Consider the following 27,616-nt stretch of genomic DNA (forward strand, 5'->3'; position numbering starts at 1 on the left):
TCCTTTCTGATAAAAATGATACTTTATTGTAATTCTTTTAAATCACAGAACTCCAGTCTAAATATCACACACACACACACACACACACACACACACACACACACACACACACACTCACTGATCTCGGATGCTGACTTTCATACCCCTCAAACTGGCTCTCCTCAAATTGGCTAACAAGTTATGCCTCAGGGAACTTTCCAGTTCAACTCCTACTCAACTTGGAACCCAGGGATCATTGGTCTGGTTTTGCCCATACGTCAGTGAAGACAGCTGGTACATCTGCTGAAGAAATCCTTCAGCTGGCTCAGCACCCGTGCTGTGGGCACTGTGTGGTGTGCTAGAATATGGATCTGCATGCTGCTCACTACCAGTGGGCTCTGCTCTCTCCTCTCTCACTGCCCAGTTGAGTCTCTACAGGGGTTCCCTTAAACACTGGATAGCAGGTGGCTCAGACCAATACCAATGCTACATGGGAAGTCGCTGAGCCAACAACTGGGGTTACAATTCAACATAAATATTATTCCAAAGTAAGGGAACAGATGCCCTGGCTGGCTAGGGAAAAACGCTTGATTGTTTCTAAAGCTTGCAATCCATGGTGGACTTTTGTTTCATGATACAGTCAAGATAATCATGAGGCAATCTGTGTCACTCTCACAACTAGCAGAGCACCCTTTCCTGTCTCCCTCCACACACAGAAATGGCTTCAGAGTCTAGTCATCACATCTGCGGCCTGGATCACTTATGACTTTGGATGATGAGTTCCCAAGCTTGGTTAAGATCAACTATGTAACTACGATGCTGAGATGGGGTCCTCACCTCAGAGGAGTGAACATAACCCTTAGAATAAGCTAAGAGCTGGGCCAGCTACTCTGACGACAGCAAGAGAGACCTTGTCAATAATGAAATCCAAGTAAAGTAAGCACTGCTGCCGCCTCCAAACCCATGTGCCTTTCTTCTGGTCAGGAAACCGTCGTCAGGAGGGCCCTGACCTGAGTAAGCCACCAACTGTCTTCTTCATAGAAGTAGATATTTTAGAAATAGGAAACGCATTTCATGATGTCTGTTTTCAGGACAGACCACAGCCACAGAAACACTTTCCAGAGTAGGTCTGCTCCAGTGTCTATCTCAAAAACAAAAGCAGCCAGCCTTCATGAGGTACTGACGTATGTTCTGCCAAAAATATTCTCCTTTTCCTAAACTTATAAGTTGTCTTCAAGTTCAGCTATATTATACATGTGTTCTTTTCATCAGCAAAAAGATGACTTTTTTTTTTTTAAACTCCAAAACCAATGATGTCTATGTAGAATGAACGTAGAATTTTGGTTGGTTGGTTTCTGTAATTCAGAACCTAGATGAAATCAAAAGCTCTGTAATAGTCTGCACATTCATGTCTTCCCAGAGTCCTTTGCTCAGCTCACATGAACTCATCAGAATCGTTACCATCCTGCAGGAGACAAAAGAGAAAGTGTGAAGGCCTTGAGCCCACCACAGAGTCACAATCATCATGCTAACCACAGCCCTTTCTCAGTTCTAATCTCAGGGTACAGGGGTGCAGAAAGCTAGCAGAAGATGACCGAGCTCACCACTGCCTGCTGTCATTAGCTCTTATATGACCAAGGAGAGTAGACACACCCTTCAAGTTCCTCAAGTTACTTTAACTTCCAAGTTACAATGTAAAGCTCACTCCAACTGGTGGATGGTGGGACAAAATTGTGACTCTGCAGAAGGATAGTGAATAGCTAATCATTTAGTAGGACTGCCTCAGAGCTAAACTTCAGGAGCAGCATCAGAGACATCCAGTGTCAGCTTCTTTACAGTGAGAACACACAACTCAGTAAGGTCACCCAGCTGGTAACAACGACAGCTCCCTACAGAGGCCACTCCTTGCATGTGTGGGCAGGTGCTCTGGCACCACAGGGATGTGTAACTGTGTGTCTGCGGTCCAGGACTGTCCTTGGACAACTATCACATTTCGGATTCCCAGTCCCTCTACTACTCAGCTTACAGACAGACAGGTCTCTTGTCCAGTGCTAACTGGTGAACAGGAGGAATGCAATAACAACAATCTGTGCCAAGCACACATAAAAAAGGACTAAAAATTACAGATCAAAGGTTATGCTAAATGGAAAAGTAAAAATTCTGATGAGCATCTAGCTCAGACAGAGACCAGTACTCTTCCTGGTGAGCTTGCACAGTCCTATCTCACCTATCTTACATCAGCCTCTGAATGAAGATCAAGTGATCACACTACAAATTAGGTTGTACAATACAAGATGGTAACATAACAGAAAATGTTCCAAGGAAACTGAAGCCTTTCCATTCAAACACCTCGAGCATGGCAGCCAGTAACAGGGCAGGAGGGGGAGGGAGTGTTTGTCTCCTGTCAGAAGCTATAGTCGTCTTCAGATTCTTAATTACAGTATCTGTACATACACATGCATGGCTGTCCTCTGCATCTGTGGGGTCTATATCTGCAGATCCGACCAAACACAGAGAACACTTAGGTGTTCCACAAACACAGGCACTGGCCTTTTTCTTGTCAACATTTTGTAAGCACTACAGTGTGACAACTATGTGCACTGCATTTACACTGAATTTGGTATAAGTAATAATACTCAGAATAAAGCACATGGGGAGATAAAACCTGAGTTGCCAAGAATATTTCACTATTTCATGAGGGGTTTGAGCATCTACAGATTTTAGATTTTAGTATTCCTAGGGCCTTAGAACCAACGCCTCAAAAGTTTCAAGAGATGGTGTGTGTACATGTATGTGTGTGTACATATGCATGAATGTATTTTCCAATTCTAGAAGAAAATGTAAAGCTCTTAAAGATCTGTTGTGGGAACAACAGGTACAAGGCTGAAACACAGGCCACATTTCTAGTGGAAAGCCACTTCTAAATAAAGTTTCAAAAAGTTTTCAGTCGGCACAGCAGAGACAGGAGCATTAGTTTTTTCCTGAATTTGACTTGGAATCTATCACAGGCCTTTGCTAAGGTTAAAATGTTCTGAGTTTGTGGAAAGCCAAGAATAATATGCAGAGGGCTAAACAAATTCAGGACTCCAAGTGAGGACCAATGACAATTACCTATGACATGACCAAGTCTAGCATCGGGGTACACCCTTGTTTACAGGTTACGACAACTTCATGAGGTAATGTCTCTACACTGAGCAATAATCCCCCTAAAAAGGCTAAAAATATAGTAGGCTCAATCTAGTGACAGTTTAAATCTCCTGACTTCACGTTCAGTCCTGATGAACTACACAGTGCTATTTTGGACATTTTCAGAAATAATTTACACAGCCACATCCTGATTCATAAAGGAGCCTTAAAAACTTAGTTTTTCACAGAAGTGGTAGTGAAGATGTGTTCTTACCCGTTCTTGGACATAAGCAACGTCTAAAATCCTACTGACTCCAATCATGCACTTAACTTGGAATTTGAGTAGATAACCTTAGGTGGGAAACTGAGCCACTCAGCAGAGCTTTCTGTAGTAATGGTAGGTTCTTTATCTGTGCTGAAATAGTAGCCACAGGGCCACACAAAGCTGATATGGCTGAAGAAAACAGGCTTTAAACTTAATTTTCATTTAAACCACATTTGCAATTCATGTCTAGCATATCTGACAATACAATCTAAAGCATACATTTTACAAGCCGTATTATGAAAGAACCTGAGCCAAATGTGGTGGTGCCTGCTTGTAACCCTAGCACTTGGCAAACAGAGGCGGTAAGACTGTGAGTCTGAGACCAGACTGGGTCAGGGGAGTTTCATGGCGGCCCGAGCAACAAAGGAAAAACCTGTCTAAAAACAAAACAAAACAAAACAAACCCCTGAAACATGTCAACACTTAGTCTAGGACGTAACAAGTATGAAAAGAATCACTGCTGGTATTTAGGCTATAACATATGGTTTCTATTTGGTACATTTATTTTTAATTGAAATGGGTGATTCTGACTCTAACTATATTGTGAAGTCTACAGCACCATTAGTACAGGATTTTAATAAATGGAAATTTATTAATTCCTTTTTTTTTTTTCAAAACCTGGAAATAGGAATAGGAACTAAGAAAGGAGAAAAGAATTGGACTACAGTGCTGTGCCACAGTTTGGGTCTGGAAATGTCCCCAAAGGCCACATGCTGATGGCCTGTTATCCAGCCTGTGCTTCATCTGGGAGGCAGAACATTTAAAAGTGGTGTCCAGTGTGAACAAAGTCAGGTACCTGGGGCATGCCCTTCACAGGTGCTGGACTCCTGCCTTCCTCCTTACCTCTCTGCTCCCAGCTGCTGTACAATGAGCAGCTTGCCTTCTCCTGTGCTCCCATCATGATGCTGTCTTAACATTGGACCCAAAGCAGCAGGGCAACTGACCATAGCCCCAAACCTCTAAAATCCCAAGTGAAAATAAAGCTCCTTTCTTCCTAAATGGATTATCTTGGACATTGTGCTAGAGAAAGGGAAAGCTGACTGACATACCTTGTAATACTAATTGCCCTTCACAGCAGGTGAGGTATTAGACCCTTTCTTTAAAGTGACCCATACAAAAGCAAACACAAGGCCATGGGGCAGAAAGGTAATCACACACACACACACACACACACACACACACACACACTCATCCTCCTCCTCCATACTAGCTGTCAATCATAGTAAGCAACACTACGAGAGTCCATAACTCAACTACTAAAGACTCTCTGTGAAGTATTTCAAGGCACAACAGTAGAGCAAGAAACATGGACATACTTGATTTGAGGACATATTCTCAACTTTCATCAGTGATGAGTAGCTCCTAGAAGGAAAGCAAAGAGTCAAATTGAGGTTATTTCTCAATAAACATTTTGTGGGTGGCTAGTACCCTAAAACCCAAATGAGGTTACTGTGCCAACAAGCATCTAACAGATGGTCACCATGCTGGTAGAAGGCTCAGTGGGCTAACTGTTGCCATTCTGAAGAAGGCAGCACACACGTGTGCCTTTCTGAAGGCCACGTTTCCTCTGTGCTCCCTGTTAACCCAACCACCCAACACCTTTTGAGACTCCTAAAAGATAGTTCCAGACTTTTGGTCTATATCCAACTCAAAATCTATTCACCTACGGAAACAAGTACTTTTGTGCTCCTGTTGCCTAGAACAGCATCACTGTCCATACCATTTCAAACCCAGAAGCCATCCTCAGCTTTGCTCCTCAACCCAAACTACCATCAAGCCAAGTCCTACGACTTTACCAGTGAATTTCCCTCTCACTGAGTCCAAGCTTCATCCGTGGTCTGGACCACTGCCAATCAGTTACCTTCTGGCTCCACTGCCTCTGGGTCTCTCTGTAATCTACCAGGCAAAGAGCTCTTACTAAAACACAAGGCACCAGCTGGGCCCATGACTGCAAAACTACCACTCAGGAGGCTGGGTCAGAAAACTGCCACAAGTGTGAGGCCAGCCTAGGATACACAGTGAATTTCTGGTCAGGCCAGGGTGCAGAGAGACATACTGTCTCCAAAAAAAAAAAAAAAAAAAAAAAAGAAGAAGTCACTCACTCACTCACTCACTCAAAGCCTCATCACTTTTGCTTGAAACTTAAAAAATAAATTATGTCTTGTATGTATGTGTGTGTAAGTGCAGCATGTCTGTGGAGGTCAGAGGGAGCAGCTGAGGAAAACCCATGGTGGCTTATGGTGAGGTAAAACATTTTATTTTGCTCACTCACACCCAACACCTCTACAACAGGGATCCACCACATGAACACAACCACCTTTAACAACTCAGTCAATTTTCCAAGCTCGTATGTGGCCTCCAGCCACTGGGGCATTATCCTCAAAACCTGTGGGGAGAACCCAAGGGAACAGCAAGGCCTCAGCCCCAGCGTACCTAAGTTCATCCATTTCCCTTTTCTTCTTCATTTCTTCTTTCTCTTTCCTTTTCATTTCCTGAATCTGGGCTTTCTTCTCATTCCTCTCTTCACGGTCTCTGCCTTCTTTCTCTGCTGCTAGGTCCGGAAACTTCTCCAATTTGGTCTTTTCTAATCGGTTCAAGATTTCATTCACTTTCTTCTCCACTGTCACAATCTTTACCTTTGAGGGAGGTAAGGGGGAAAGTACTTAGTCTTAATTATTTTTCTCTCACCTAAGAGGGCATGGCTTTGGCTTTCCAGAGCTTTAGCCACCCAGTTTAACACCCATAGGAAGCACAGGACACTCAGCTTAGAGTCAGGCCTCCTGCGGAGGTATGAACACTTACATCCTTCTGCCTGTGAAAGCCTATCTGCCCCACATCCATGTCAGCTGTTTTCTTCAGGTTAGACCATGGCGTGTAAACCACATTAACGTTGTTCATCTTGCAGCCTGCCAAGAGAGACTGTCTTCAGCAGGCAGGAAACATGAGACTGAGTGGCACAGCCCTTACTCACAGCAAAACATCATCCACCCCAGACAAGGCTTAAGAAGAGCTCTCACTTCCAATGGCCCAAAGCACCAAAGGTGAGTGGGAAACTGAACACTAGGCCAAAGTATTAGAGTAGAAAAAGCAAGGGTCCTGGCTCCTGACACTGAGGAATGTTTAGGAAGTCTGGTTTGGTTATCAGATGAGTCTGAACCTAAATGAGCCAATTTAGCAGAAACCAGCATGCTTAATCCCCGTCCTCTTGGTACTAAAGCAGAGAGAACTTGCTAACTACAGAGCTGCAAGTGGGATGTCCTCTGCCAGCTCGCAATTCTCTTCAGTCCTCAGCACTGCCCTCTGGTACTGAGTAAGAGTGGAACCTGGGGCCTAGCTCCTTTTCTGCTGTGTGACGGATCACTGTGGAAGGCTGAGGAAGGAAGGGAATAATCCCATGTCATGACTCTTCCCCTCTGTTTTCTCTAGAACTCATAAACTCTAAGGACACTAAGAAGAAACCAAGCCAAGAATAAAGAGTCTATAGCTATTTAAACCAAGGTTCATCTGCAAGCCAGGGGCCTGGGAAAGAACACGGCTGTGTGGAAGAGGATGGAACACAGGATAAACAGTCTGCTTGTTTCAGTTTTGACTTCAGAAACTGAGGAGAAGCATCCTACTCTACTCACAAAATAGATTGTCCTCACTCAGGACAACCTGCTGACAACTGTGGAGTTGGAAACTTGTGGCTCCAAAAGGCAAACTTTAAGCTTCTTAGTCTATGCACCTGGTTTGTAATTAGGGCTGCCTGGGTTGGGACTAAAGATAGCAGTCAACATGAAGGCAGGCGGCCAAGCTCTCCTTGTGTAATCACTGACTCCAGTGCCTGTTATCAGCTGTGCTTGCTCTGGATCACCCTCCAACTTCATTTAGAACCAGTTCTCTCTTTTTATTCAGGTCTGCATCCTACCCCTAAAATCTTGTCTATTAGCTCAATCATTTAAACCCACACCTCTCTCAACCCTCCCCATAACTGCCATCCTTGTCCTCATACTATCCTTCTAAACCTTTCCATTAGATTTAATCTTATCTGGAATTACACAGGCACTAAGCCCAGTATTTTTAACTACTGCCTAAAACACAAGGTGATTGTTCCCAATTCACACTGCACACTGGACTCACTCAGAGAGCTCCTGAAAGATAAGGACACTCACAGACCACCCAGATCCGCTAAGTAAGACTTTGTGGGTAATGAGAACAACAGAGTCAAATGACTCAAAACTTTCACAAATCAAATGAAGGAAAAGCATGGGAGAGGAGGAGAAAAGAAAAGGCATGATTTAAAGACTCTGGCTCTAAGCCTGGTATAGTTAGACATACCTATACTTCCAGTACCCAGGAAGCTGAAATAGGATAATTGTGAGTTGCCAACCTGGGCCACATAGTGAGTTTCATGCTAGCCCGGGCTATATAGAGAGATCCCAGTTCAAAATATCCAAACAAGAGGCTGGAAAGATGGCTCAGCAGTTAAGAACACTGGATGCTCTTCTAGAGGGTCTGGGTTCAATTTCCTAACAAGCACACTGTGGCTCACAATTGTCTGTAGCCCCAGTTCCAGGGAATCTGACAACTTCTTCTGGGTTCTAAGGGCACCAGACATACACATAGCGTAGAGACATACATGCACACAAAACACATACACATATAATTATATTTTTAAAAACCAACTGAACCAAACCCCTCTAGTTTTGCAGTCTGTTGACAAATAATGACAGCAGACACATCTCCTGAGCTATCAACACTGCCAGAAGTCTTAGGCAGAGCTGGAAGACTTCTTATTCTAGGAAAGGGAAAGTCAAAGTCAAAAGAGTCAAGAGAAAAAGAAGAGTAAAACTGAGAGGAGTGGGATATGAATTTAGCTTTTAGTTCTCTGATAAGCCTCAAACGGTCACCTCCTCAGACACGTCTTCTGTCATCCCCAATGGACTATGATCCAAACACAGAAAAGGTGAATGCTGATTTAGAAAGCCCCTCTAGGCAAACTGACCTTGGATGCTATTGGCCTTCACAAGCTGGGCACAGTCCATCAGAACCTCCCTTGGAATGTCTTCTATCTTCTCGCCCTGCAACACAAAATAAACCAAATGATCCTCTTGGTTACTGATGGCCACTGGAGCACTCACAAGGCATCTGCTGCCTTACCTGCTGGACACGGGCTTATAGACAAGCAGGGGCTCTTCAGGTGGATTGCAGAACACAGAAAGATGAAGTAAATTTACCATGCCCACCACAGGACGCTACCTGAACTAAGAGAAGGCACTAGAAAAAACTATACTTAACACATTTTAAAAACCATGGTGAAGATATTAACTGCAGTTATGTCTCAGTGGGTTTTGCCGTCCTCATTCATTTCCGGAAAGCTAGGGGGAAATGGTGTCCATTCTGAGGTCTAGACGCCTTCCTGGCTGAGGTCCCTGTAACCTTCCTTTGAAACAGATGCCTTGGAGTTCTGGATCACTAACATCTCACCAGCTGTCTACCCCCTCCTCCCCCTCTTCCCCCCTGCCTAAGCCGTGAAGTTCTTGTGTTCTTCATCTGCTGTGCCACTCCCAATGGAAGATAAAGCAGCCACAGCAGCAGCAATGGGAGCCTAGGAACTCAAAAGTGTAAAGGCCACAGTTTTCCTCTGAGTCACTTTACACTAGTGAGCTAAACAAAGCTCCCAAGAGTCGTTACTTTTCTATCCCAAAAGGCCGTGTAGTGTCGGACACTGCTGAGAGTCAGGATTGTCATGCTTCAGGTTGGATTCCAACCACAATGAAGGCACACAGCACCTGTCAGATGCCACCTGGCAAAACTTCAAGGTATGCCAGGTCTTAACTCTCACAATGACTCAGTAAGGAAAGAGTTGGTCCCTTCTACACAGGAGGAAGTAGGCAGTTATGTGCTGCAGAGTCAGGATTCCAGACTGTTCTACAAAGCAAGTTCAAGACCAGCCACAGTGACCAAAAAAAAAAGAAAAAGAAAAAAAGGCCAAAATCAGGTGTGCTGGTATATGCCTACCTATGATCCCATCTACTCAGCAAACAGAGGCAGAAAGGTCTTTTGAACCCAAGAGTTCAAGACCACCATGGCCAACAGTGAGACTTTCTTTCAAAACAAACAAGCATTTCTAAATAAGGGTTTATCATACTGAAGAGTTGCACACAATCTAAATTCTGACAAAGTAGCTTTCCTATTAACTGTGCCACTATTATCTGCTCATTACAGGCAATCAAAATAGCAAACAAGAAAACAGCATAGTATCGAGTTTATAAACCATGACCCTAAAAAGTAACTCGATCAACCAGGGACACCATGGCTGTAGGTCAAGATTAAATATCAGATGTACAGACAGAATAGAAACTACAGCTTAAATTGAACTTTCCGTAACAATGTTTTGGACGGAAACCACAAGGCAGAAGGTCAAAATCATTACACCGCTGTCCTTGAGTTCTCAGCTGTGTAAAGCCTGAGCTGCAGTCTCACAGCCTGGCAACTGCAGGCTTCTGAAACTCATAATGGTCCCAAATTAATTCATAACCAAACCCTTCTGGCATCACTTCCCATGTTGCCCACTGACTTCACTGCAGCCTCACTCTGAACACACAGCAGGTGCACGACGCCATACAACTTGAGGGCAAGAAACGCTGCCAGATGCTGCAACTCAAGATTCAAGAGACTAGTGTATAAGTTACCGTCACGGATGCTTGGAACCCAGCATTCCGAAGAGGGATCACAAGTTCAAGGCCAGCCTGCTCTACTTAGTAGGATCCTGACCAGCTAGGACTCCAGAGCAAGACTTGGTTAAATTTGCTTTTGGACTAGGCATGATGGCACATGTTTTTTAATCCAGCACTCAGGAGGGAGAGACAAACACAGTTCAAGGCCAGCCTAGGCTACATAATGAGACTCTATCTCAAAACAAAAACAAAATTTAAAAAGAAAGTAACACTTTTTTTTTTTTGGCTTTTCGAGACAGGGTTTCTCTGTGTAGCCCTGGCTGTTCTGAAACTCACTCTGTTCGAGGTTGGCCTCAAACTCAGAAATCTGCCAGCCTCTTCCTCCCAAGTGCTGGGACTAAAGGTGTGGGCCACTACTGCCTGGCAAGTAACACTTTTTATTCATGAAAATAATGAAGAGTTTGGGTGGGTTAGGTAGTGCCCGGGAGGCTGGAAGGGATCTCACCAGAGCTGAATAAATATGAGCAGAGAACACAGCATCTGGGCCCACCGTAGATATAAACACAGGTCCTCACTTATGTAAACCAGGGGAGAGAAAAGAGCCCCATCCTGCATGAACCCCAAATAATAAAACTAACCCATTCTAAAACGTGGAATTACATTTTGTCCCTGCCTGAGTAGAAGCTGGACCCCACCTTGATCTGTAGTAACCAAGTCTGGAGATCCAGTGCCATGGTGGAGAGAGGTGGCAGGAACAGCCCTGGCCAGGCAGTCCAGGCTCATGCTTCTAGTGAAAGTCATGTTAAGACATGTTCGTACTGTCTGACATAATGGAGGAGAGGCCACTCCCACTCTGTGATTCTATGTAGTCATGAGAAAAACTAAAACACATATAAGATCATTAAGTGAACTGTCAAGGTCATAAAAAAGTGACACTCATCAAAATCAGGGCAGAAGGGACAAGTAAGTGCACTATGATGCCTCACAATGGTTTCTGGAAGAGAAAAAGAACATTAGTGGGAAAACTGCTCAAATCAAGTCCAGAACTTAGTTGACAACAGTGAGTAGATTTGGCTGCTGGTTGAGCTATCTACCATGTTACATGAGATGCTAGCAGCAGGGAAGCCATATGACCTTTGTAGCTTTCTAAATTCTTGTAAGTCCAAAGTACATTTATTTTTTTAAAACATAATACATACAAGTACACATACTATGTAGTTTAACTACTGAAAATACAGATACAAGCAAATTAGAAAAAAATGTTGGTGCTGCATTACCAGGGCACATGGCCTCTTCATTCCTGCATTACCACTGCTGCTTTAGACTGCCCGATAACAGGGACTAAGAGCCCTTGTCAGCCAGGTAGACTGAGTGTGTCGGAGAAGAAAGCACTAGAAATGGATGTCAGCATCAACTGAACTGAGGGGAGCACAGGCAGGGGGACAGGTGATGCACTGAGCTGGCTAGACAAGGTGGGCCTTCCATCTGAGAAATCATCCAGAATTTTCCATAACAATTTTCTGGGTAGGAGGAAGACATTTACTAATCTTTATGACTTTGAACACATTTATTATTTAAGCAGCTTAATCACACATAAAGAATGTATGATGTTCATCTCTAAAGGAAAGGTCATGAATCCATGTTTACATTCAGTTACCTTTTGTAATCGTAGGTATACATGAGCCGAAGAGAGTTTGTCCACGTGAAACCTACAAAGAAGAAAACCACTTTTAGCAACAAGACAATCATGTCTTTAGCCACTTGCACTGAAAGTATCTCATTCCAAGACAGTATTCTCTGGGACTTATCACACGTGAGGCTCCATGGAGAGTATAAGACAGTCACCATCTCCAAAGGCTGGCCAGCAACCTGAAGAGGCAAGAGAAACTTGAGAGTTGTGCACCTGTGTGTGGCTATGAGCCAAGGTGAGTCAGATAATAAATATGAAACATCCTGGGTAGAAGAATGCAGCTTCAAGTGACAAGAAGAGCTATCAGTGACCAAAGGCTTTGTGGAAGAGCTGAGATTTGGCTGGCCCGACCAAAGCACGGGCCAAGAAGAATAACAGGGCAAAAATTTCAGATGAGAAAGGATGAGAGAAGTCAGTGAAACCCCACTGTTGCTGAACTGCGAGCTTTGCAGGACTGAGGTCTGGAGAAGAGGACAATATGGTTTCTGATACCCCCAGGTTTCAAGTGATGGCAAAACAATCAAAACCAAGTATTGAGTGCAGAATCAGAGTTAGCTCACTAAGCAGACTACACCGTTAAATGAACCAGATGAACCAAACTAAGAATTCTTCCAACCTCACACCCTGCCATACACACACTGATGATGACCCAGGCATCCCTGGGTGAACAGAGCCTATATGGCACTGGAACCCTCTGAAAATCATTCAAAATGCCCCACAGCACACCCTCCTCCCTGTTCCCTGGAAGGAGGGCTTCACTACAAAGCTCTGGCTGGTCTGGTACTTGCTATGTAGACTGGACTAATCTTGAATTCACAGAGAACCTCCTGCCTCTGCCTCCTAAGTGCTGGGAATAAGGTGAGACACAACCTTTAATTAAATCCTTAAATTCACTTTTCTTTAGCATTTGTACTGGCTAGTTTTATGTCAACTTGACACAAGTTAGAGTCATCAGAGGGAAGCTCATTTGAGAAAATGCCTCTATTAGCTTGAGCTATAGGAAAGCCTGTAGGGCATTTTCTTAATTAGTGATTAATATGGGAGGGCTCAGCTCATTGTGGGTATGGCTACCTCTGAGTTAGTAGTCTTGGGTTCTATAAGAAAGCAGGCTGAGAAAGCCAGTAAGCACACTCCTCCATGGCCTCTGCATCAGCTCCTGCCTCCAAGTTCCATTCATGTGTGAGTTCCTGTGCTCACTGCTTTTGATAGTGAATGTTATATTGAACAGTAACTGAAATAAACCCTTTCTTTCCCAAGCTGCTTTTGGTCATAGTGTTTTATTGCAGCAACTAAGGCAGGGTTCTTACTGTCCATCAATTTAATGTAATCTTTTAAAGCTGTTATTTTTCATTCATATAATTTGGCAAATAAAGTTGATTCACTTTGTAACACACAGAGATGGGCCTAAAATTTAAGCATCAACAATGAACAAGGCTACACACAACTGACACTGACCCTGTGACCCTATTAACTTTAGTGGGTACTATTCATGACAAGGTTTGGGGAGCCTATGGAGACGGTGGTTTCCAAAGGTCTGTAGTTCCAGCAGGCAGGAGTACCAGGAGTTCAGGGTCAGCCTGGATTACTTAGGAAAACCCTATTTCAAAACCAAACAAAAACCTAAGAAAGGAAGCATCACTGGATCCCATTACAGATTTCCCCAGGCATCTTCTTGTTATCAACTTCTATTTTAGGTGTTAAAAGAATCACACACTCAGTACAGGATATAGCATGTATGATTCAGTATCAAGGCTCAGATTATGCCCTCAAAGAAGCTAAATATATTGTTATTTGTTCTGGATATAGAGCCATGTTCAGACTCTGGGCAAATGACTTATGTTGCCTCTTATTCTTAGTCATTACTGATAGCCAAAAATGGACATTACATCATATGTGAGTCATGTTTTTCCAAGCTATTCATTTACTCATTTGCATTCCCATGCAAAATTCATAGTAATTGTCACCTTTTAGAAAGATTCATATCTTTTACAAATCTAGATATTTTATACATCTCATTCTCCTTTCAGGATCTTAAAAAAATATTATGCTATGAACAGACTGAAAGGTGTGGCTGCCATGCCGACTCCTGCTTGGTTAGAGGCAGCTCTTTGTTAATAACAGCTTCCTACACGGCAAGAGGAGCTCTATTAGATTCTGTGTTTTTCTTCAAGGTCTCCTAAATGGAATGCTCCTAAATACCACCATAATTCAATACAGGCTAATGAGTCCATCCCTATGTCATCAAAGCACACATAGGAGTAACAGGCTAGAATGGTAGATTGAATAAGAATGGCCCCCACAGGCTCATACTGGAATGCTTAGTCACCGGGGAGTAGAACTCTTTGAAAGGATTAGGAGGTGTGGCCTTGTTGGCTCAAGTGTATCCCTAGGGGAGTGGGCTTTGAGGTTTCAAAAACATAAGTCAGGCCCAGTTTCTCTCCTTCTGCCAGCTGCCTGGAGGTCAGGATATAGCTCTCAGCTATTACTCCAGTTCCATGTGTGCCCCCATACTCTCTGCCATGGTGACAATGGACTAAACCTCTGGAACTGTAAGCAAGGTCCCAAGTAAATGCTTTCTCATATTAAAAGTTGCTGTGGTCACGGTGTCTTTTCACAGCTTGTATATGCCATCTTCAGGCTCACATATAACGGTATATATCTACAAAGGGCAAAGAGACAGACAGAAGTGCAGGTTTGAAATACCCACCCCCTGAAACAATTCAGCACAAACAACTTCCTGTAAAGTCTTCCAAGTTTTACTAAGAACACTCACTCAGAGTTTAGAGTATGCCCACTCGTAGCCTCGTGTCCCTGTCATGTCCTCATTCCTGCTCACCTTTATATCCCTCACTAATTCCGAGACTGACGTTTTCAATAAAAGAGGAACAATTACCAGAGGGTGCAGAGGCCCAGGGAGTGGTTCAATTCCTTAAAGTGGGGTCTGTGAAAATACTACTCATTAGGCAGTCTGGGGGCAGCAAGGACACACCTTTCCTCTTTTCCTCACTTCAAAACTAATTTGCTTCTAATCTCATTTAATCCTTAGAAAGTTCTTTGCTTAAAGGAACCGAAGAAGATTTACCAGGATAGACTCAGGATGCTGAAATGGGTAAATTCTCCAAAGCAGCATCAGAGAATACCAGGTTAAAATGCTGCACTGCGATGAGCTCAGAGTCGCTCTTGGCTCCCTGGAAGATCATTAGGATTGACAGCACATGAACTGGAATGGGCTGAGGTGTGGGGTTACTTCAGCTTCCTTGAGTTCTCAAGTAGCTTCTGAAAATAAAAGTCAACTGTGCTGAGCTTTGGGCATTCATCCCTGGATTACTAAAGGTGCCAAAAGGGAACTCTAGGTAGCTATCAGCTTGGCGAGTCTCAACCTTAAAAAAATAAATAAATAAATAAATAACTCAAGCTGTAATTTACTAGTGTGGTCTGTAAATTAGAAATCTGTCTTAATAAACTACAAATTCTACCTGTTTAATTTTTAAAAAAAGTTTAAAAGGTATGGTAAACTGACTGCCAGGTGTATCTGAATATATAACCTCTCCTCTTAGGCAGCTCTGTGTCCCTCTGTAGGGTAATGTACAGCGCAGATGAACACAGTAACTGTAGTTCAAGCACTTGGAAGACTGAGGCAAGACAGTAGTTCCGGGAGAGCCTGGAATAGAGTCAAACTCTACCTGGAAAAAACTAAAGGGGGACAAAGGAATAGCAGGTAACTACCTACCCAAGAGGTACAGACACTGGCTGGCATCAGAGGCTGCAGCTGGGGATGACAGCTATTCAAAGGGGAGATAAGGAAGCGTTCATGGTGAGGAAGCCTTCAGCATGTGTTTCTACAAAGGCAGCAAGTGAGCCAGGTATAAACTCTTGTTATGTGTCAGCACTGACGACCTCTCGTTCACAAAGCAGGCGAATCATTGTCCTATGGAGGTTGTAGGGCCTTCTGAAGGAAGGCCAGAATTTCCCAGTGGTACAATCTGCCTACCTGAACGAAGGGGCCCTACCTAAGCAGTGTCTAACTTGATGGTACAGTTGAGTGCAGATGCTAGGACACTGTGCTGGAACAGTTTTGTTTTTTTAAACCTTTCAAATTCCTCATGTTTCTGCCACCCACTGGTTCTCAGTGTGGACTTTGGAACGACAGGAGAACATGCCCATTGAAGCCATGAACTAGAGCCCTTCATAAGAAAGCAGAGAAAAGGCCAAGAGACTGTTTGGGGAGCCCCCACAGATACATGGGGCTTCCGAGCAGAGTCACACATAAGTGGGAGCTTGAGTTACTGTCTGTAAGACAGTAGCCTGTTAAATGCTCAAGGCCATCCACCTTACTGAAAGCTGAACCAGCTCTTCTGAAGAGTGGCCATCCCACCTCACAGTACTATAGGGAAATCAGGGGATGGGGAGCTCACAGCTGGAGAAAAAGGCCTGTAGACAGTTACAGCAATGGGCTTGGGGCTGGGGGCAGGGGTAGGGGGAGAAGGCACAGGGAACTGAACCAGGAAGAATGGTGCCCTAAGGTAAGGAAAAATCAACATCAACACTTAGAAGCTGAGATGGGCTTGAAAGCCTGGAAGAATGGTACCCTAAAGTGAGGGAAAATCAACATCAACACTTAGAAGCTGAGCTGGGCCAGTAATAACCAGTGTAGACCTGTTCTGCTCCTCATCAGAAAGATGGGCACAGTAACAATACTGCATAGGTTGTTGTGAAATTAAATGTATTGACAATTGACAGTGTTTGGCAGTTAAGTGCTTGAAACATGTCCACTAATTGTCATCATACCCAAGTAAGCAGGACCTGAGAACTTATCCAGGGAACATGAGACCCACTGACGTGGTCAGACTGGGTTCCAGGAGAGAGAATAAGCAGTGGAGGATGACCATGGACAAGATCATGGCTGAGAAGCTGTGTCAGGAGCCCACCCACACCCTACTCTCAGGTCACAGGGTGAACACTGAAGAGCACAGTGGCTATTTATTCAGGAACTCCAGGATTGAAAACACCATGTAGACCGACGATGTTTTTAAATTATAGGCAGCAGGTAGGTAGACAGATCACCAAGTCTGAAATCTAAATGACAATCTAAATGAAACAGAATAAGAACTGCTACTTACCAAATGTCTTCAGGCCAGCCAAACTTTATCAGATCTTCATCTACATAAGATACAAGAGGAGAGAAAAAGAAACTAAGAAAACGGTTAAGTGAAAATAAACCAGGATTTTTATGTTGGGAAGGGGAAAAAAATACCATCAACCCTCACCCCTACTTCCCCTTCCTTCTTTCTCTTCCTTAATGGAGACAACAGTGGTAGGGACTTAGAAGCTTGAAAAGACAGAATGACTGCATTTACAGTCAGACAATATGCACTGCATGGTTTTTTGTTTTTTTTTTCCACACTTCTAATCCAAAACTTGGAGAGGCTTCCTTTGAATGATCTGAATACTGAAAAAAATCTTAGCAGCCGGGAGTCAGGAGATTCTGACTGACTGACTATAAGTTTAATGTTATTATGATTTTGTTCAAATTTTAAAATAATGGGTTATGTAGTGATTAATAATAATAATAATAATAATAATAATAATAATAATAATAATAATAATAAAAAAGGTCGGGGAATATAGTTCAGTGGCTGCACTGTTTGCCTCCTATTCCTGAAGCCCTAAGTTTGATCCCAGCACCGTGGAAGCTGTATGTGGTTCACACAGCTGTAATCTCAGCAACTGACAAGAGGATCAAAACCCAGGTCATCCCTGGCCACTAAGGAGTTAATGCCAACCTTAACTGGACTGTGTCTCTAAAGAACAAACAAACAAACAAATGGGCAGACCAAAAGAAACCTCAAAAACTCGAAGAGTATGGTTGCACACACTTGAGAAGCTCAGACTAGAGGATGGTGAGTTTGAGGGTGGCCTGGACTAAAAACCTAGGTCAAGGTCAGCTTAGTGAGACCTTGTAAAACCCTGTCTTACAACAGTGCCAATGAGAGAAGATGAAAGACAAAGAAAACAACCTTTGACTGTATACTTAAGGATATTACAAACAAACTACATCTAAAAGGAAAAGTAAAGAACATAATGGAGTCAAGGCAGCAGCAGAGAGAGTGAAAGAGTGAAGAGGAATTGCTCTGGGAGGTAGGAAGCAGAGCTCAAGTCTTGGGAGGGAGGAAGAGGAACAAGCTTCTATGGGTGGGGAACTGATGGTGTATGTCTGTCTGGGTGTGTCTGTCTGTGTGTGTACTGTATTATCTGATATTTTAAATTGTGCAGGAGACAGGTAAGCCATTAAAGGTAAAGTCAATTAAAAACTTCGAGAAAGCATGTGATTCCTATGTGATGGTTTTAAATGTACCTAAGAAAGGACAGCCTACTACTGGCTAAGCTACACACAAGCCTTGGGAGAGGACACTGTTGGCAACAGCTGACACCAGGAGCTTTCTGCTAGACATCAGAAATTTACTATGAGATGTGGGAAGCTGAACAAATCACCAAAAAAAGTAAAAGAAAATACTAATAGTAAAACATTTTTTAGTGTGCTATGAATGGCTGAGGCCACCTGCTGGCTAGGAAGAGAACAGATCTGCCAAGAGTTGAGCAAATAGACTACTTACAAATTCCACTTATGTTGCATCCAGTGTGGCGCTTACTTGGAAACTGCCGGGCTACTGGAAATAAATGGGTGATACCACGAATATTTCCAAAAGGAGGCTTTAAAATGCAGCTTCCTTTCGTATAAGGCTAATTTGGAGGGGCTGACAACCCACTCAACTCTGATGAACAAATAAATGTTCCACATGTACAATACAATGACACAAAACACCAGAGGGCTCTAGACATCCAGACTCCCAAATGGACCCTGCATCTAGGTGTGTGTCTCTACAAATAAATTCTACCACAAATGTGAAGGCTTCTCAACTCAGTGCCTCAAACCACATTCACCATCTCCCTACAGCATGTGCGAGTGCATAATGTAGTAACGACTGCATTTTGTCCACATTTTAAAATATGTTTTATATTTCAGAGCAGTTTCAGGTTCACGACAAAGTCAACACATGCTTTTAGTGTCTGGATGCCAGAATGCAGCAAAACCTCCACCTACGTCTTCCTAAGACAGGCTGGAATGAGGCCTCCACATACGTAAGCCCTCTGTAAAGAGGAGACAACCACAGAAGGAAAAGAGAAAGGCGGGAATGTCAGAATCATCGCTAATCCACCCATGTGAACCAGAACAGTGCAAGCCTTTAAGAAATATGTAAAGCTCCCCCACGCCCCAGTTATATAGTAAAAACCTGCACCACTCATGAAGCAGCCTGGCTATAAGTGCTTCCCAGTGGCTGTAGTCACACTCCTCCAACTCTGATGTAGTAGAAAGAAAACCACATCTGGCAGCCGATCTGCTTTCATATCCACTCTAAGTAACTATGGCTCTTGTAGCAGTGGCTTGCTGTTCAGTGTAGAACAGCAGACAGCCTCCTTTCCTCTGGAACCAGTGATATTATGGGCTACAAGGAGAAACTAAAACTTAAATATTAATATGGATGACTTACCATTAGGTCACACCTTAGTCAATGCCATACACTCATTACAATGAAAGACTGATTCAAAGCATGAGCTACTTTATTTTGCTGTAATCTGTTGTTTCTCACTTCACACAGTCTTGATCTTAACAGTTCTGCTTTAGAGCACCCATTTTGGCCTCATTTCATTATTGTCAAGTATCTCTTATTGAAGAATGGTATGTGTGCTTCTTTTAATGAATATAAACTAAGAAATTCTAACTGTTGTCAATGTCAAGCTGCACCAAACTAGATACTGATAGTTTTAGAAAGAAACTGGAAAAGCAGACAAGGAGTACCAAAAGATTATTCACAGACAACAGTGTGACCACCAGCTCTCAGAGTGACCCCAGGGAATGTTCCCAGAGAAGCAAGGTAGGGAGTGGTATCTGAGAGTTTAAGAAGCTCCAGGGATTTTACCTACCAGCTAAGGCATGCTTCTATGGGGTAGGCACTGTGTGATAGTTTGCATATTCTTGGCCCAGGAGTGGCACAGATGGGGAGTGTGGCCTTGTTGGGGTGGGTGTGTCACTGTGGGTATGGGCTTTAATACCCTAGTCCTAGCTGCCTGGAAGCCAGTATTCCACTAGCAGCCTTCAGATGAAGACGTGGAGCTCTCAGCTCTCTGGCTGCACCATGCTGGCCTAGATGCTGCCATGCTCCCACCTTGATGATGATGGACTGAACCTCTGAACCTGTAAGCCAACCCAAATAGATGTCCTTGGTCATGGTGTCTGTTCACAGCAGTAAAACCCTAAGGCATAAAAGTTGGTACCAGGGACTGGGGTATTACTGTAATAGGCTTGACCATGCTTTTGTCTAGAAGAATGTGGATTTTGGGACTTTGAATTTGAAAAGCAGTAGAATGCTTTAAATGGGGCTTAATGGGCTATCCTAATAAAAATATTTGTTGCTGAGATTCCTAAGGTAAAGAGATTTATATTAATTGCACTGACAAAGGAACTCTCAAAAAAGCCCAGGAGAGCCAGGCGGTGGTGGCGCACGCCTTTAATCCCAGCACTTGGGAGGCAGAGGCAGGCGGATTTCTGAGTTTGAGGCCAGCCTGGTCTACAGAGTGAGTTCCAGGACAGCCAAGGGCTACACAGAGAAACCCTGCCTCAAAAAACCAAAAAAAAAAAAAAAAAAAAAAAAAAAAAAAAAGCCCAGGAGAGATTTTTTTTCTGATTAAGTCTCATGAAGAGCGTTTTGAACAAATATAGGAAGCTTAGAAAGGAAAAAACATAAAATATATGGTTCAAGCATTAAAGGGGCATCAGGAAATGAAATGGAGCTGAACCCTATGTTCTAGGAGATAACAGATTAAGGGATTTGGGGGCAAGATCCCATCCAGCTAAGTTTAGATCCAAGCATGGTAGTATACACCTTAATTCCAGAAGACAAAACCAAACAGATCTCTGAGTACAAGGCCAGCCTGGGATAAAGTGTGTTCTAGGTGAAGAAAAGCTTAAATCCAGTCATGGTGGTACACAAATTTAATCCCAGCATTACAGGAAACAAAGCCATGAAGATCTCTGAGTTCAAGGCCAATCTACAGAGCACTTTCCAGGAAAGACAAACTTAGGCAGTCAGGGAGTTGGCGATAATATAATAGAATAAGGGGGCCATGTTCCAGCCCCAGTAAGCAGTAGAACACAGCAGCTTCAACCATGTGGCTCTGGCTTTAGAGTGAAAAATAGAAGGGACTACTGGGACAATTGATGCTGGTTAGCTGAAGCTAAGAAATTAATGGTGATTAAAAAGAGACCAGCATCACTGAGCTGAAATCTTCTGGGAAGTGTTTTTTTGAGAGCACAAAAGAAGCAGTGTTCCAGAGACACCCAAGTTATCTCTTTTGCTGCCGATGTACTTGATAATGGGTAACAATCACCCAGGTGGTACTGGTTTTGAAGGCATCATGAATAACAGCTGAGGCCTGGCACTGTGAGAGGCCTTGGAAGGCCATTGATGAAGGTATAGCCTCAGGTGCAGTTGATGGCCCAGGACTGAAAGGGTCATGCAAAGGATCTGAGGCTTGGTACCATGAAAGAGAGCCTATGAGAGGCTATTGGTGAAGCCTAGTTGCAGCAGAAGACCCCAGTGTATTGGAGATACCAGTACCACAGGATGATCACCAAGAACAGCAGTGGCAGTGGGGTGGATCAACCTGAGCTTAGAATGCTACAGAGGGCAGAGCTGGGGAAGTGACCTCAGCCCTTTGGAGGAGCCCAGAAGATCATGTGTGGATCCCAGACGTTAAAACAAGAAGCTGTAACACTGAAGTTGCCTTGGAGACCCCAAGATTTCGAGATGCCAGAGCCATAGGATATCTGCTGAGGAAAGCTGCTAACAGGGAGTGGAACCAGCCAGGAAAAGAAGTTTGCTATAATTAACAAGGATGAAAAAGGAGCTGGAGATCTGAAAACTGCTTTGACATCAGACATGGAGATGCAGAGTTTGGAGTTTGCCCAGTTGGTTTCCTTGACTCAAGGATTACAGTTATGTGATTAGATGAATCTCGGAAGAGACTTTGGACTTTTGACACTGTTGATACTGCTATAGACTGTGGGGGGCTTTGGAACTTGGACTAAATGTACTTTTTAAAATATGCTATGGCTAGATATGGCCCCCATAGACTGTTTGAACAAGCCTATGGGGGTCAGAGAGTAGAATATGAACGTTTGTATATGCTTGGCCCGGGAAAGTGGGGCTGTTAGGAGTTTTGGCCTTATTTGAAGTAGGTGTGTCACTGTGGGCATGGGATTTAATACCCTAGTCCTAGCTGCCTGGAAACTAGTATTCCACTAGCAGCCTTCAAATGAAGATGTAGAACTCTCAGCTCCTCCTGCACCATGCCTGCCTGGATGCTGCCATGTTCCTGCCTTGATGATAATGGACTGAACCTCTGAACCTGTAAGGCAGCCCAATTAAATGTTGTCCTTTAAAAGAGTTGCCTTGGGTCATGGTGTCTGTTCACAGCAGTAAAACCCTAAGACACACTGCATACAGGTCCTTTTCCCTAATCTAGACAACCCTCTGCAGTAGCTATAGCCCATGAGCCTCTTATGTCTAAGAACTCAGAGGTCTGAAAAGGTTGTGTAATTGCAGCTTGTTTGCTGGGGGGCTGATTCTGGCATGACTTCACAGCCGTCTTCTCTTAACTCTCACAATACCTGTATTTTCCAATCTTGAGGAATGACACTCTTTCTCTCCAGCTCCTTCTGAGGTTCTGCCTCTCTCACTTTCACTGTGAGGATCAGTGTTGCAAAACTCCATGTTCTCTTGACCACCAAGAAAGTCAACTTGAGCTAGTAAGAGTGGTCCATATTTGTAAGCTCAGCTCTCCAGAGGCTGAGGCAGGAAGATGGCTATAAATTCTAAGCCTCTGAGCTATAGAGCGCAATCTTGTCTCAGAAGTAAAAAAAAAAAAAAAAAAAAAAAAAAGGGTTCAACTAGATCTGGCATATAGCTTAGTTATAGCATTTGTGTCCGGCCTTCATGAGGCCCTCAGTTCCACCATCCCCTATAATGCCAGGATTACAGACATACAAGGGACACACACTTCAACTAAGCTACATGCCAGGCCCACTTGAACAGGACAAACAGAGGAGAAACAGGAAGTCAAACCTCATAGAAGTAGAGGCTACTTGTGGCTGGGGAACTCTGGGAGAGACTAGTCAATTGGTAAAACAATGATCTGTTAGGAGCATTTCTGGAATTCTGTTGCAGAGTAACACAGTTATCAAAGTCTATGCCGAAGTGACTAGAAGACAGGATTTAAGTACTCCAACTGCAAAGGAATAATAAGTGTTTGAGGTGACAGATATGCTATGGATTTCAACTTGATCACCACACAATGTGTGCATATATCAAAACACTATCTTCGAAAATGTGGGCAACTGTTTGTCAAGTCTAATTTTCAAAAGGAATTAAAGAAATCGGTAACAAACCCATAAACCCAGCAAACAGGGCACAGGAACACAGCACTTACCCGCCTCAAATTTCAAAATCAAATGCTTTTGTAAACTTACTTTCATATTTATCCTTTCCCATGTAAATAGTGTAAGTAGATGAATTAACTAAAATAAAACAAAAATAAAAAGACAATTAGTGGGGATGCAAAGCAGGGCCATGGGACACACCTATCTGCTCTTGAGCACACTCTGCGTTAAGAATGAAGTTGTATCCTTTAAATTGACTGATAGCAGCAGGCCAAGATTAAACTATAAAGACTGCACAAGTCTTACTGAGCTTAAAATAGTATTTTGTCCCCAAAGAAGATGTTTAGCAATTATTACTGATGAATGTTACTTTCCTCCTTTTCAAGGCAATAGCTCTTTTGATTTTTTATTTCCCTTTAGGGATAAAGTTTAATGGCAATTTCCAGCTCAGTTCTATACCTGTGCCTTCTTCAATGATAATGACAATAGCAACAAACAAACAACAATCTCTACTGCAAACATTTAAAAACAGATTCCTGCACCTCTGAGGCAGAGGTAAGTGGATCTCTGAGTTTGAGGTCAGCCTGGTCTACAGAGAGAGATCCAGGACAGCCAGAGCTACACAGCAACCCTGTCTCAAAAAAACTATATAACCGTGTGTGTGTGTGTGTGTGTGTGTGTGTGTGTGTGTGTGTGTGTATGTCTGTGCATTCATGTGCGTAGTATATGTAATGAATATAATGTACTCCTATACTTAGCTAGCTGTTATTTTGTGTAGCGGAATCTGGCTCACATTGCTTTTCATTGTACTACACTAGTGGATGTGGTGTTCCACTCAGGGGAGCCACAGTTCTCAAACGTCTCCAAACACTGGCTCTAACCCCCGCCAGCTATCTCAAACAAACTAAATCCTAGTCTTTACATTGAAGCAATGAGCATTTTTGTTGTTTAGAAAGCTTCCCTTAATCTTGATTCTAAAGTACAAGATTAGGACTAAAAGGTCCTAGGCTGCCAAGCACACCCTACCAAAACTTGGTGGACCCTAAATGGAGCTAAGTTTGTGACTTGGTCTTTAGTCTACAAAGCATAATGCCTGGTAGATAGAAATAGGGTTGGCTGGCAAGTCTGTACCACTGAGCAGAACACACAGAGGGCAGTGATGGTGTTGTATCCCTATAATCCCAGCATTTGAGAGGGAGAAGGGTCTGGAGTTCACGCTGTCCTTAGCTACACAGGCAGGCTCAGAGCAGTCTGATCTATCTGAAGACTCTGACTCAAAAGACAAAAACCAAACAAAAGTTAAGAGACCATACATTTAGAAGGCCAGGGGCTTTCTGCCCTCACCTCATGAATCACAGGATTCCAGGAATGAATTCCACACTCAGTTTATGTGGTACTAGAGATCAAACCCAGACTTCAGGAATACTAAACAAAACAATTGTCTGTCACTCCAGTTCCAGGATCCATCACCCTCTTCTGGTCTTGATAGGTACTATGCATACAAATAGTGTGTAAATGTGCATGTAGGCAAAATACCTACAGACATAAAATAATTTTTAGAAATAGCATGAGTATTAAAAAAAAAAAACAAACCAAGAAACACCCTCACACTGAGGGACACTTCACAAAATAATGCTTCAATCAAAAGAATCATGAAAGGTTAGGTACTGCATGCCTTTAATCTTGGCTTTGGGGAGGCAGAGCAGAGGATGGCAGATCTCTTGTGAGTTCAAAGCCAGCATGACCTATACAGTGAGTTCTAAGCCAGCAAAAGCTACATAATGAGATCCAGTCTCAAAAATAAACAAACTAAAAAAATACCAAGAGACAAAACCACCAAACACTAACTCCAGATTGGGGGACCTAGAAAGTAATGCCAACGTTAGAGAGCCTTCGGGCAGGAGAGTCTACATTTGAAGCCACCGGAGCCATTCACTGTCTCAAGAAGGGGGAGGAAAAATCAACACAGCAGCCAACTATGTAAGTAGGGCACTATGCTAAGGAGACAAGACAGACTGCCTCTCAAGAGACCTGCCCTGTAGCTCAAGCAGGCAGCTTTTAAAGCCACATGAGAGCAGTCCTAAAAGAATGTTAAGGGGGTCCAGAAAAATGTGTATTTAATCTTGATGAGGAAATTGGGTCTTACACAGTGTCTTCGAAAAGTCAAGCACCATCTTAATGGGGTGAGAATTTAAAATTAGAAATTGATTCTGGATAAAAGGAACAATATGGGCAGAGAAACCAAATTGACACGGCATTTCCTGGAAACCAAAACAGCACTTTCTGGCCTTCCAAAACCAACTCGGCATTACCAGATGTTAACTGGAACACCAACTCTGCCCAGGGAGGAGTTGTACTAATATTTTAGACCTTCTATAGCTTTACATGGCATCCCAGGCTCGCCCTTCATAAAAGGGCAAGGTACTCTTCCTGGAGGAGACTACTGCTGGCACCTGTCTCACCGGTCAAGTATCGCTCCAAGCTGCGGGCAGAATGGTAGGGCAAAGGCTTGCGACGGGGAAGCGGGGGGCGGGCTGTGCAGGAACCCACACACTGCCCAAGTCCAGGAAGCGTTGGCGGGTCTGTCAAGTGGGGATGAGAATGATTACCGGATATAAGGAAAGTAGGGCGCATTCCCACCGCGACCACCAGGACCAGAGGACGACCAGGCAGCCGAGGGGACGCCAAGCAGAGAACCAGAAGGCTCTGGGAGAGGCGCCCGCGGGAGGACGCGGCTCAGGACTAAGTCCAAGCACAGCAGCGGCTGGGGAATGCCGGCTTTGGAGGCAGCTGCGGGCAGGGCCCCGGCGTCACTCACCACTGCTGCTGGTGAAGTAGAACACCATGATCCTGGTAGAAGAGTGGCGACTCCTGCTCAAAACCCGAAGCTCGAGATACCACCGGCGCGAGGTTGAGCCGGCTTCCAGGCTCTCCTCCGGACACTTCCGGCGGACGTGTGGTCACGTCACAACGCCGTCCTGTCGGCGCCATTTTTAGTCCTGGCGAAAGGAAGGGTGTTGGCGGAAGGGCGAGTGTCCCGGGGATTTTGAGGATTCCTTTCAAGCGGAAGGAAATTAGCTGAAAAAACACATCTTGTTTGAAGCCATAAAGGAAAAATGCCATGGGCGGGCTTTATTTTCAGAGTCTCTACTAAGTGGTCACGAGGGTTGGTCATTGCTTTTTAGTTGTCTTCCCATTCAACTCAATATGGGCTCCATGAATGCAGAAATTGCCTTTTTCATGCATGGTTAAGGGTCCTTCTACCCATTTCCTCAGAAAGCACTCAGTAAGAACCAATTTTAAATAAGCTCATTCTCCCGCTACTTGACATAGGTGAGGGTTTTGTTGTATTTTTTGTTTGTTTTTGTTGCATTGACCAAACTAGTCAGAATAGAGCTGGGTAATTTCCATCAAGTCCTATTTAAACCTGAGACAGCCTCAGCAAGAATACAAGATTGAAGAAATGCTGCACTGTCTTGCCCTGCCACAACTAAATTGCATCAAGGGCAGAAGGTTCTCTAAGGAATTGTCACTGTTACTTCCCATCGGCACTATGCTTATTAGGGTTCGGACTCGGGCTGTCGTTCCTTTAACTCTAATGTCTTCCCCTTATTACCTATAAGACTGAACAAATACCAAACTTCTGAAGTTCAGAACCTCTTGCTATAAATTTACGAACTGCTCCCACAGCACCTAGGTTTGACTTGGTAGTTTCTCTTACTTCTGATAAAGAAGAATTATGACAGTCCATTTTGGGCTGTATACCTCCAACAAGCCCCAAAAGTCAGACCAAACAAAAGTGCTACAGAAAAAGGAGTTTTACCATCCATGGAGAGCCTAGTCTTTCATAAAACAGGAAATTCTAGTCAAGTAGAACCTGCATGATTTAAAAAAAAAAAAAAGTCCCCTCTTTGGCTTTAATTCTTTCAAAAGAAGAAACTAGCCATAGCCTCTTACTAACCACTTTCTCCTATTGTTCTGGTTCTTTTACTTTACAAAACCGACTATTATTCTGGGTCTCCTGGTGCTGGTCAATGTTATGGAGTATCCTCTAGAGAAGACTGCTCCAACATGGGTTTAAGCTGACAGAAAGTCTCTTTTAGCTGGGCAGATACTACACTGGCTGTTTGGGATTCCAGTATAATATTTTCTCAGTCTTTCTCAGGGGAAGCTTTTAAACACACACACACACACGTTCTGGTTTGACATTCTTCAGTTAACAAGAACTACAGAAGCCAAAAAGCAAGGTTAGTACATTTTAGAGACTTTCCCAGAACTATGGACTCTGATGGACTAGGCCTTTGTTTTCATATTGGCAAGTGGTACTGTCTATGTGCTGA

At 43.6% G+C, this 27,616-nt stretch overlaps 1 protein-coding gene across 1 annotated transcript; it reads right to left on the bottom strand.

The window, feature by feature from the left end:
- Ccdc25 (coiled-coil domain containing 25) lies at positions 1-26,242 on the bottom strand. Its single transcript, XM_034497684.2, has 9 exons — positions 26,095-26,242; positions 23,367-23,414; positions 16,900-16,939; positions 11,747-11,798; positions 8,415-8,490; positions 6,233-6,336; positions 5,864-6,066; positions 4,747-4,792; positions 1-1,444 (listed from the first exon to the last, which is right to left on the bottom strand). Exons 1-9 carry the CDS (start codon positions 26,120-26,122, stop codon positions 1,415-1,417), a joined length of 627 nt encoding a protein of 208 aa, XP_034353575.1. The 5' UTR covers positions 26,123-26,242; the 3' UTR covers positions 1-1,414.
- Positions 26,243-27,616: the final 1,374 nt, after the last annotated feature.

Source organism: Arvicanthis niloticus, chromosome 3, assembly GCF_011762505.2.
Source record: "Arvicanthis niloticus isolate mArvNil1 chromosome 3, mArvNil1.pat.X, whole genome shotgun sequence".
Lineage (NCBI taxonomy): Eukaryota > Metazoa > Chordata > Mammalia > Rodentia > Muridae > Arvicanthis > Arvicanthis niloticus.